Raw genomic sequence first — 13,276 nt, 5'->3', positions numbered from 1 at the left:
ACCGCACTTGTAAATGGTATTTATAAATGCGGCTATATAGCCGCATTTATATTTCTTGATTTACAAGTGCGTGTTGATCAAATGCGGTTATAAAGCCGCATTTATAAATTCAAAACAACCGCATTTGTTTTATGTTTCTGCACTAGTGTGAGCACCAATCCCACACTTGCATCCACCACACGTACAAGATGGAATTTTGTCACTGTTAGCAAGCTCATCCCAAAGGACCTTCAATTTTCCAAAGTAAGTTGCCACCACCATTCCCTCCTGCTTGCATCTTGACAAGTCCGACCTTAGTTGTTGAATTCTAGGTCCATTCACGACCGAGAATCTTTCTTTAATGTCTTCCCACAAGTTATGTGCAGTCTCAGCATATGCTACTGTGGATCGTAAGCTTGGTTCAATGGTGTTTAGAATCCAAGAGACAATCATGGACTGCACGGTCCACCAATCTTCAAGGTCGGGTGCCTCATCCTCTGGTTGGATATGTGTTCCATCAATGAAGCCCCATTTTCTCCGGGCACGAAGCGAGATCTTTACTGCTCTTGCCCATTCGTCATAATTTTCTCCGCGCAATTGGACTTGCGTGATTATGTTTCTGGGATTGTCACTCGCGTTGAGATCATATGGCGAGTAGGTCTTCTTAGCACCTCCTCCTTCGTGCTCTGCTTTGTTGGCATTATTCTTTTTTGGTGCATCTGTCATGGTTGTGCACCGTTGCCTTTGCTTTGTGTTTGTCGGGTATCAGAGTTTTGTGCTCTGATACCATAAAAGAATATTTTCTGTTTTATTCAATCTGTCTTTCATCTATAACAATGATACATATATATAACCATAGCATTAGAACCGTACAAATTCTTTTTCTAACATAACATCTGTAATTAAGACTAATTATAGGCCCATTAATAGTGATTATATTCCTATAATTAAGTCTAATTATAGACTCATTAATAGTGATTATATTCCTGTAATTAAGTCTAATTAAGTCTAATAATGATTTTGTCTGGTAATGTAGCCTTGTCTGTTTAGGTTTGGGACAAATACTACAATGATTATGAATGGGAATGAGATTTTTACTGATAGGAATAGGTAGTAAGGAAGATACAAGTTGTAGACACGTCGGTGAAGGATGTCCAAGGCGCTTGTGCCATAAATCAGGATATTTGAGATGCGTGGGCTTGGTTTGGAAGAGGGGACATGTAGTATAAGCCTGCGTGTTGTTTACCCGAGCCAATCATCCTCCTCGTAGCCAAGTCCTGTAAAACGCAACCATGTGGAGTAAAAACGACACAACAATTTAGTGAACTGGTTATCTTACTAATGGACATGAGATGTAAATTAAAAGAAGGAACACAAAGAACATCTTTGAGAGTGATTTTGTCATTTGAATTTAATTGTGCCTGTAGATGAGATGGACGCAGTTGAGCTTATGGGCAGATTAACATTTGAAATAAATGATGATGAAGTGTGTGTGAAAAATTGTGAATCAGATGCAATGTGATGGGTTGCTCCGCTATCCAAAATCCATGGTTTCGTAAAAGCAGAATTAAGCAGACCTGCAGAGCAAACGTGTCACTTTTACCGTTATTGTTGAGCGAGTAAATAGCCCTTGTCAATTGCTGAATTTGCTCGGCACTGAAGCGTTGTACGAAGTTTCTATCAGACTCCTTACTGATGTCTTCTTTGCCAGACATGATTTTTTATTTAGGGGATAAAAATGGAGAGGCTGTCAGGGCACCAAGATCGGTGCTCTGATACCATATAAGAAAATGATAAAAAATGGTAAGAAGAAGAGATGTTTCTTATTCTCTTATGTGTATATTACATCACTCATGTATGTATAGTAAATATATACGGGGGTCTCTCTCCCAAATCACTCATGTATGTATAATTATTAAATTTAATTGCATATAATTGGGTACAATATCGTCAAATATTGCATACAATAATTGTATATAATTTGACAATTATTATTTCCTTAATAAGGAAGAGTAATAAAATTAATCAATTTTTAATATTTTAGTTAAAAAAAAATAATGTCTAACAAAATAAAGTAAATATTAACAATGTTTTAATGAATCAAACAATATATAAAAAAATTAATGTAAGTACAGTTATATATACAACATTGACAATCACCAATTTTAATTTCAAAAATATGAAATTATTATTTAAAGTGTCTAAACTAAATAAGGACGAATTTGAACAAACTCATCTCGATCCACATATAACCTGTCAGGTTGATGAATTAGACAAATTAGACCAATACTAGTGAATTCAAAATATTTATCCATCTGACTTAAATGTGTCAGGTTTAAATATTAATCCGTATGGTCCCTAACTAAAAGTGCACTTTGAGGTTTTATCAACAAATTTTCTATTAACAATAATATCAAATTGAGGAAAGCACATAAATAATAAGATTACAAAATAAAGCAATTAAAGTTTTTTAAAAGTACATGTCCCAGTCTGGTCACATGTGTTGTAATTAAGAAATGGAAAACTAAGTTTTGTTAGTATATGAAAGGGTGGACATCATTAAATGATTTAGTTGAGAGTTGTATAGAGTGAGTGAAATGAAGTCCATAAATAGAGAGACAGATATGATCCCATTATAGTATATTTGTTAGCTTCAAAACATTTGGAGTGAACACTTGAAGATCTGTTATCAGGTTGAATTCTTTTCTGCTACTTCTTTTTTATTTCTTATCTTTTGTGGGATGCACAGCAAAAGAAGCAGTGTAGCCAAATATTTTGAAGATGGTGGTGGGAGGAGTTTATTCAAATGCTGTAATCTAACTATCACTTTCTCATGTACTGGAAATGGAATAGTTAGATTTGTTAGTAAGGGAAAAAATTTGCTGTCATATTTCACTAAAACTAGAAGAAATGAGGAAGAAAGTACACGGTTGACGTTGGACAAAAGAAGCAAGGTTGAAAGGATAAGAAGAAAAAGAATAGAAAGAGAGGAAATGATTTATTGTTGGGTTATAGTACACAGTGAATGAGGCTTAAAGTGTGTGTATATGTATGATGCAGGAACAAGTAAGGTTAAGAAAATGTGGAGGTTGAAGATAGGAGATGGAGGGAAGAATCCATACATATTTAGCACAAACAATTTTGTGGGAAGACAAATATGGGAGTTTGATTCTGAAGCAGGAACTGATGAGGAACGAGCTCAGGTGGAAGCAGCTCGTCAACATTTCCATCAAAATCGCTTTAAGCTCAAGGCTTGTGCTGATCGACTATGGCGATTTCAGGTATTCTTCAGGGGCAAAAAGTATAGTAAGTCATTATTTAGTTATTTTAAAATTATATTATGGTGTCGAAAAGGAAAGATATTAAAGAAATAAGTATATTTGTACAGATTTTGAGGGAAAAGAAATTCAAACAAAAAATAAGGAAAGTGAAGATAGAAGATGATGAAGAAATAACATGGGAGAAGGCTACTCTCACCCTAAAGAGAACCTCTCATTACCTGTCGGCACTGCAAACTAGTGATGGTCATTGGCCTGCTCACGTAGGGGGTTCTCACTTTTTTCTTCCTATCATGGTAAGTTCAAATTATTTAAACTATATGTTTTTTAATATATATTATAATTTATTTAAAATTCTATTATTATAAAATTTTAATAGAAAAATAAAATTAAATCAATGTAAGTCTAACTCAACTTTATAAAACTAGTTTATAAAACCTGTTATGAAATTTATTAATATCTAGTTAATATCTAGTTGCTGCGGCGTTTTTAACATCAAATTTGTATGATGTTAGTTTTTGAAGGTTATGTGAATATACACGTTGTTTCTGATTACGGAAACATATAAAAAAAAGTGTGGAAAGCTCGAAAAAAAAAATAATTTAAAAAAAAAAAAACTCTTCTCACAATTTCCATTTTAAGGTACGAAGAAAGTCTTATTTTTAATCATTTATAAAGTTATTTTATAAAATATAACAAGTATTATCTTTTATTTTAAAATGATAAATATTTAAAATATATAATAATTAAATTTATAATAAAATAAAAATATTAAATTATTAAATAAAATAATACTAATTAAATTTAATATACTTTTATTTAAAAAAAATACTTTTTTATTTATTAAAGTTTTATAATATTTTTTAAATTTAAATTTATTTTAACTTTAATTTATAGTTTTACAATTTTATTAAATATATTATATGTTTTGTTATATATATATATGTTTATAATTTCAATATTAAATATATATTATATTTTATATTATTAAAATTTATATTTATATTATAATAAATTTTAAAAAAATTGTATAATATAAATAATTATTATTATTAAAATAAAAAATTAATCATATATAAAATAAAAGAAAAAATATTAATAATAAATTTATAAAATAATAATAATAATAAGATGATTAAAATTATAAAAAATAAATTTTTCTATCACATAACTCTACTTTGATAAATTATCTCTTCACTTTCCACTTTATTTATCTTAATCCAAATAGTCTCACTTTCTCTACATTTTTCTATCAAATCCACCCCTCAAATCATCTCCATGATTAATTCAAACAAATCATTACTGTGTTTGGATTGGATTATGTTAGAGTGAATTTATGAGAAAATTTTTTGAGTTTGTGATTAGTGTGATAGTTGTGAGAGTATATTTTTTTTAAAGGTGTAGAATGCAAGATTGCAAATTTATCTTTGTCTTTACAAAAAATAAAATAATCAAATATTAGGATTTTTTTTTTGTAAATTTGAATGAATTAAAATTATTAGTAGTATAATGCGATATAGTTCAATAATTAATTAATGAAAAAAAATAGAGTTATTTGAAAAAAAAAAGTAATTTACATGTAAAATTTTAAATATATGTAAAAATTGTCAATTGTTATATAGAATTAATAATTTAAATATTCATAAATTTAAAAGTTGTAATTAAAAAGTATTTTTTTATTAACTATAAATAGTATTATTATATTTATAATAATTATTATTATATAATTTATTTATTATATTTTGGTATTACAAATTTATTTTATTATTAATTATTATTTTTTATTTTTTTAAATATTTGTGTTAGTTAAATTTATTTAATAAGGATAAATTAAAAAATAACCCTCATGTTGTCGTGATTTTCCATTTGTTTCTTAAGAGTAGAAGATATTTAATGTTCAAATTTATATATTTTTTTTCTTTTCCAGAAAATCTTAGAATCTAAATAGCTGATATTCTCCCGCATTTTTATTTGTTAACCTTGGAATCTAAACAGGTCTTAACCGTAAGATTTTCCTTAAATAAAAATAAAGTTTAAATAATAACATATAAAAAAGAAGACTCAAATATGTGTTTTGATTTTTTATATGAAATGTTTATGATTTATTTGTGTTGAATCACCTAAATAATAAATATGGATAGAATATGTGTTCTAGATAAGCTAGTTTCATTGTCATAAAAACGACTATAAAGAATACATATTTAAATTAATATAAGATTTGAAAATCTAAGAAGTTGAAATTTAGAAAAAATCTATTTTTTTTATCAGCGAAATTTAGAAAGATTTATGCATTTTTTATTAGTAATAAAAAATTAATAAATATGAATTGTTTCAGGAGTGATCTAACCCTTATATTGCACTTTATCCACATCTTTCCTCCATAGAAACACCTACCTAACAAACAAAATCAAAGATACAAACAAAACAAAATGACAACAAGAGCATCATCAAACCAACCTCATGCAAGCCAAGAGGTTCAAACATCAATCTATGCATAACATTACTTTTCTATATGCCTCAAACATTGCAGGTTATTTCTGTCTACAGTACGGGACATCTTGATTCTGTATTTCTGGAAGAATATCGTAAAGAAATTCTCCGTTACTTATATAATCATCAAGTAAACTTGTTCAATTTCAATATACTCAATTTACATATAATTTCTATCATTTTAATAAAAATTAAAAACAAAATACAACAATAAAAAGAATACTAACAAGTAGTTTGATGTGAAGAACGAAGATGGTGGGTGGGGATTGCACATAGAGGGTCCTAGCACGATGTATGGTACCACACTGAATTATATAAGTATGAGAATTCTTGGAGAAGGAGCTAATGGAGGTCATAACAATGCTTGTGCTAAGGCCAGAAAGTGGATTCATGATCATGGTAGTGTAACACATGTACCTTCATGGGAAAAATTTTGGCTTTCGGTATGGATATGGTTTTATACAATTTAATAAACACATAAGTAAAAGTAAGCATGTCACTTATTTAAATTATGTTATTCTTTGTAGGTACTTGGTATAGTTGATTGGAGTGGATGCAACCCACTGCCCCCTGAATTTTGGATACTTCCCACTATTCTCCCCATGCATCCTGGTTAAATTTTTATTTTTTTACTATTTAAAAAATATGACTAAATCATTATTCAATTAACTATTATTGTATCTTATTTTTACCTTAAATAATGCAGCAAAAATGTGGTATTATTGTCGACACGTATATATGCCCATGTCATATATATATGGAAAAAGATTTGTGTGTCCAATCACACCATTGATCACAAATTTAAGAGAAGAACTCTTTAGTCAACTGTATGATGAAAGTATGTGGAAGAAAGCACGTCACAAATGCGCTAAGGTAATAATTATTTTATCACTAATTGAAATATGTCACATTAAATTCATGAAAATTACAATTTTTTTAACTAAAATGTAAAAAACGTACGTAATTAGTTCAGTCAAAATTTAAAAGAAAAATGATTTGAAAATTATAAAAGAAAATACACAACATAAGGTGTGTGTCAACCGTGTGACAAAAAGGATAATAGTGTATTTTATACATATGATGACAGGAAGATCTCTATTATCCCCATCATTGGATACAAGATCTAATATGGGATAGTGCTTATTTAGTTGCTGAGCCACTTCTTACACGTTGGCCTTTCAATAAGTTGATTAGAGAAAAAGCACTTGAAGTAACAATGAAGCTTATTCACTATGAAGATGAAAATACACTGTATATAACCGGTGGGTGTGTGAACAAGGTAATCATAATAATTTTAAATCATATATATTATTTCTAGAATGCATCAATGGGAATTATTAGTTTTTCTCTAGAAAGAGACTTCATTTAAATACGCCTTTACCAGATTTGTGTTTTGTAGGCTCTATCTATGCTTGCATGTTGGGTAGAAGATCCAAATGGAGATGCTTTTAAGAAGCACGTTGCAAGGATCCCAGATTATTTATGGCTTTCAGAAGATGGAATGTGTATCCAGGTATAATACAACTGAATTGTCATTTTCTTTTTCACCAAAGCATTCTAATATCTAAACTCAACTCAACTAACATCATCTTATTTATAATCACTAGCAATACGATAATAATTAAAGATGAAAACTTAATTAATGCAATCATGTGTATATGCAGGGAATTAATTCGCAATCATGGGATGCTGGTTTCATTGTTCAAGCTCTTCTTGCTACTAATCTAATTGATGATCTTGGTCCCACACTTGCAAAAGCGCATGATTTTATCAAGAGATCTCAGGTGAGTATATGATACAATTACAAGAAACACCAGGTTTAATTAATATTCAATATATTTATAACTAAATATTCATTGGTTTAATTAGAAATAATGAATTGATATTGTAATATTATAGGTAGTGGAAAATCGTACGGGAGATTTTAAGAGTATGTTTCATCACATTTCTAAAGGGGCTTGGACCTTTGCTGACAGAGACCATACGGTACAAATTTCTGACTGCACTGCAGAATATATGAAGGTATTTAACTAATTAGATTACAAAACATTTTAATTTGTTAAATAACTTAATAGATAACAACATATATATTATATGTTATATAGTTATAACTAACTAATCATCTATGTTTCAGTGTTGTTTACTTTTATCGATGTTGCCAGAAGAAATTGTGGGAGAAAAATTGAAACTTGAAAGGTTATATGATTCAGTTAATTTTATATTGTCACATCAGGTGAGTATTATAAAATTTGTGATAACACACTTTTTAATTTTATATGATTAATTTGGTAATCGATGATATATTTTCTTTATTTTTGTGAAAATGGAAATTAAAAAAATGTTGCATAAAACACACGAGTAATCCATCTCTACATAATTTAAAACATAAAATATTAATTATGGAAAGTAAAATCATTTCTATTTTTTCTGATGGTATAAATTAAGTTATTTTTTTATTTTTTTATTTTTCGAGTTTTATCATATAAATCTTAAATTTACTTTCAGTCGCTTCTTTTTATTTAAGACTTTTGTGTTATACTTTAAAACATTTACATTAAATTTAATTTTTTACTTCTTAAATTTTATCGGCAAGCTCTTAGATAATTAATATTGCAGTACAACGTTACGTTCTTTCCATTTAAATTTTAATTGTTTAAATTATGCACATGTTTTCTGTTATTTAAATTTTTTTATAATTTTTCTTTATTGAAGTTTCTACTAAATTTGTGATATATGATTTTTTTTACTAAACTAAAAGTTTGATTACCGCAGAGTAAAAATGGAGGTGTATTTGTGTGGGAGCCTGCAATAGCTCAAAAATGGTTGGAAGTAAGTTTGAATTAATGGTTTCTACATTATGTATAAATTTGTTGGCTAACTTGATGTGACTTTTTTTTATTAACTTTTAGCATCTGAATCCGGCGGAATTTCTTGCTGACATAGTAATTGAGCACGAGTATATTGAGTGTACTGGAGCGATAATTCGGGCTTTAGTGTTGTTTGAAAAACTATATCCAAATCATAGAAGGGAAGAAATAGATAATTTCATTGTCAAAGCAGCACAATTCATTGAAGATGAACAATTACCAAACGGAACTTGGCATGGTAACTGGGGAGTTTGCTTCACTTACAGTTCCTGGTTAGCAGTAGGAGGTTTAGTTGCTGCTGGAAAGTCTTACACTAATTGTGTTGCCATTCGTAAAGCTGTGAAGTTTCTACTCTCAATACAAAATGAGGATGGTGGTTGGGGAGAAAGTTATCTTTCATGTTCAATGAAGGTTTGTAATTTAATGGCTATTAGTGATTACAATTTCCATTAGCTTAAATGTCATTACTTATAAATATTAATGAATGCATGTGCAACGAAGACGTACGTGCCTCTTGAAGGAAATCGATCAAATGTTGGTCAAACAGCTTGGGCTCTAATGGTTTTGATTCGTGCTGGTCAGGTATTCTCCTCATCTTCACATGCATTTAAGGGTTGGGACACTTCTTAAGTGTCTCTAATTATTCTATTAATTTATTGTTGATAAAAAAAAATTGTATTTCAACTTCTTTGATTTATTATTGTATCCAAAATATGTGTTCTTCTTACTCCTTTTCTAAATTTTGCTTGTAGTCTGAGAGAGATCCAAGTCCCCTTCACTATGCTGCAAAGTTACTCATTAATTCACAATTAGAAGATGGTGATTGGCCACAACAAGTACCTTTCAAATCTCTATCCTTTTTAATTATGGCTCTTAGTTATGTACAATCTTATATCATAGCCTAATTTTTTGTAATGTTTGTCTGTGACTTAATTATGGCAGGAAGCCTTGGGAGCGTACAAGAGAAGTTGCTTGATAAATTATCCCTTTTATAGAACTGTTTTTCCGATGTGGGCTTTGACCGAATATCGTAACAATGTTTTAATGCCGTCTACTTTTGCTTAACTTGAGAAGTTGTAAGCTCAACAAGAGAATGTCATACCCATAAAAAAATCGACGGATAAAATCAAAGTTGGTCATAAACTTTAAAAACTATACTTCTATTATAGTTTGTAATTCTGAAACAAACATTTTGCATTATATGTTACACAATGACGCAATTATAAGAAAAAAAAATGCTATTATATGTTCTTAAATTAGTTTTCTAACTTTTAAATTTATATAAGGTTTATAATTATTTATCATTGTCTCATAATACAAGAGTATGCTTTTCTCATGTTTTTTTATCAGCAATAAAAAATAAATAAATGAAAATCACTTCAGAGTGGTTCGATCCTTATACAAAATACACAAAAATCAACTTATAACAAATACCACCAAACTACCTAACAATAGTCCTACCCGTATGTATGTGTACGTCTTTAACTTAAATTGAATAGTTGAATTTCTCATGATAATATAAAAAATAACCAACTTATCATTTTCATAATATCTTATACTTAATTTAAAATAATATTTTAGAATGTATTCTATATATTTTTGATACATTTCTAAATTATAAAATCTAAATAACAACAATAACAAATGTTGGGACAAAGGTAATAGATAACTATATGAGTATAAGGTGCATGCGATATAACATGAAAATGTAAGTGTTATTGGAAGAAAAGTAAATATAGTTCATGAATAGGCATAGCTAAAGATGGCGATTACAAGTCTAATAAACCTTTTAATCAAAATACACCGAACAAAAGTATATTCCAATGAGGGTGTAGAATGTTGGGGTCCGTTTAAAAAAAAATACAAATTTAGGCAAGTCGTGTCATGACGACAATTATAATTAATGGTAGAACTAAAGTGCAACAGGTAGGACTCAAAGCCAAGTCCCTTGAGATATATCCATAGAAGCTTTAACCATTACACCAGTTAAGTTTTGTTGTCATGTTATGATTATTATTATATTTATAAGTATGATTATCAATATTAATATAATTAATAAAATAAAAATTAATAACATTCTTCATATATTTAATATCATCATTATTATTAATATTATTAATATTGTTTAATATTATTAAATATTATTAATATGTATAAATTAGTTATGATTATTATTATTTATGAGTATGAATTATGTTTTTATAATTTTTCATATTATATTAATATTTCTAATATTATGTATATAATTATTATGATAATAGTTGGTAGGTAATAGAGATCAGTGGGTGATAGTTCGTAGGTAATAGAGATTCGTGAGTAATAGTTGGTAGGTAATAGAGATCCGTAGGTAAAAGTTGGTAGGTAATAAGATCCGTAGGTAATAGTTGGTAGGTAATGCTGAATTTATCTACGGATTCAGAATTCGTGGGTAATAGTTGGTAGGTAATGCTGAATTTACCTACGGAATCTGTAGGTAATGTCCGTAGGTAATGTTGTTCATAGGTAATATCCGTAGGTAATGCGGAATTTACCTACGGACTCAGATCCGTGAGTAAAAATCCGTAGATAATACTAATTTTTTTTGTAGTGACGACTTTAGTATGACATGGCAGAAGTCGTGCCTAATTGAGACGACTTCTGCATATGAAGTCGTCCCAATTAGGCACGACTTGCCTAAATTTGTAATTTTTTTTAAACGGACCCCATTTTGATAAAACAAAAAAAAAATAACTCCATCATAATAAAAAACCAATATTTGGGTGTCTAAACTCTGGACAACAAAAGATTGTTATCATTTCTGTAATTTGGTGCGAGTTAACACTTTTTCTTCTAAAGAATCTGAATGAGTTTGATGCAAAATTAATATTCATCATCTAGTTAAACAAGACATTGTCTCATATTCCTGTTTAGAAGTACTCAAAATTGTAGAAATCAGGAAGATAGTAAAAGTGTAAGAACAATTTCTGACACAGAAACACCTATGTATTTCAGAGGGAGCATAAACTATCGCAATGCAAACGCTAGTTGTGAGGTAGAGGCTGACACTTTTAAATACCTTCCAAAGAAATGCAGACCAAACTCTCAGAAAGAATCATAAAATTTCAGTTGTTTCAGGAAGCTTACAAGATATGGTAATAATTCTATTAAATGTCCAGAGACATCAGTAAATGAAAAGAAATAGCATAAATACAGAGAGCAACTTCAAGTAAAAGTCAAACATTTAACTAAGTAATCATCATGGTTCAGCGTTGTCAAAAAAATTGTGGGAGAAAAATTGCAACCAAACTATATGATTCAGTCAATTTTATATTGTACTTGTTATAAAATTTATTGTAACACACTTTTCAATTTTATATGATTAATTTGGTAATGGTGGTCTATTTTCTTTATTTTTATGAAAATGTATGGATCCTGTAGTGAGAAAGATAATAAATCATTTTTCTCTCATCTGAATTTTAAGTGGTTCAAATGATGAGTAATAACTTGAATAAGAGGAACTTCCCTATAAAATTATAATGTTCAAATATTATAATTACATCTAAGGATGACCTTCACGACTTGAGGAGAGAAAGTAAATATCTATACAATAATATATGTTTTAGTGAATTTAAATAAACTATTTTATTACAAAATTATTATAATTAATATAAAATAATTTAAATAAAAAGTGAGTGTATTATAATAATTGAACATAAATAAATAAAAAATATTGAATAAATATGTTGTAACAACTTAAAAAAAAACTATATGTTAACTATACATATTCAAGAAAACATCTAATGAAATGATTTTTTATTTATAAATTTTAAATTATTTAATTTAATAATTAATCATATATACTATAATAATATGATATTTTAAATATTGATTTAAAATTTAAAATAATATTGTCTAATAATGCTTTAAATAAAAAATTGAGATGGACAAAATTTAATAATATTTATCACATTAAAAATGTTTAAAATATTGTATAATTATATTATTTATTTTATTCTCAGTTAAATTGAATTCTTCAATTTTTAAAAACATAACATTTTCATATATAGGAATTCATGCTGTTTGTTTTATCATATGAATTATCATATAAAATACATCTTGCATGAATAAAAATTGTTAATATTTATTTATTGACAATTTTATAATTAATTTGGTGAAAAGGGTTGTTTAAAAATTGAAGAACTTATTTAAATTTTGTATTATAGTAAAAATAAATAAATAGTATTAAAAATTTAACTAAGTGTATTGAAAGTTTCTCTTACTGTGTAGTTAGTTAGAACCTTTGATAGTGAAAGATCATTGCTCTACAGGTACAAACCATTCATTAAAGTTACGTGCTTGGAGGTTCAGCAGCATCACTAAGCTCAACACTTACAAACCATTCATTAAATTTTTTATTGGTATACCTGCCAAAAAATTTGAAAATAAAAATTATCAAATTATAATTTAGAGTAGCTTCTGAATTTCAAACCTCAGCTACTGTAGTAAAGGGTGGGAAGATATTGAAATATGAATAGATTGAATTGGTCAATAATAGACAGATTCAGATTGGTGGTTTGTATCGCAAACCTCCTACTATTAATTAATAATAGTGTAGTTTAAATTTAATTCAACTTATGAAACCAGTTCGTAAAGTTTAATGATAAAATACTTTTATCGATTAAA

General features: G+C 28.1%; 1 protein-coding gene across 1 annotated transcript; it reads left to right on the top strand.

Moving 5' to 3' along the window:
- The first annotated feature begins 2,571 nt into the window (after positions 1 to 2,571).
- LOC137832301 (beta-amyrin synthase) lies at positions 2,572 to 9,870 on the top strand. The gene is made up of 17 exons (XM_068640383.2): positions 2,572 to 2,672; positions 3,040 to 3,260; positions 3,368 to 3,553; positions 5,788 to 5,877; positions 5,993 to 6,190; positions 6,275 to 6,359; positions 6,454 to 6,620; positions 6,835 to 7,026; positions 7,147 to 7,260; positions 7,412 to 7,531; positions 7,647 to 7,769; positions 7,882 to 7,980; positions 8,520 to 8,576; positions 8,657 to 9,025; positions 9,116 to 9,196; positions 9,367 to 9,450; positions 9,557 to 9,870. The coding sequence occupies exons 2-17, from the start codon at positions 3,060 to 3,062 to the stop codon at positions 9,677 to 9,679; spliced, it is 2,289 nt and encodes a 762-aa protein (XP_068496484.2). The 5' UTR covers positions 2,572 to 2,672; positions 3,040 to 3,059; the 3' UTR covers positions 9,680 to 9,870.
- The last annotated feature ends 3,406 nt before the right edge of the window (positions 9,871 to 13,276 follow it).

This window comes from Phaseolus vulgaris, chromosome 6, assembly GCF_051622355.1.
Source record: "Phaseolus vulgaris cultivar YP4 chromosome 6, ASM5162235v1, whole genome shotgun sequence".
Lineage (NCBI taxonomy): Eukaryota > Viridiplantae > Streptophyta > Magnoliopsida > Fabales > Fabaceae > Phaseolus > Phaseolus vulgaris.
Note: the sequence above shows the minus strand (reverse complement) of the source record. Positions and strands in the feature narration are given on the sequence as shown.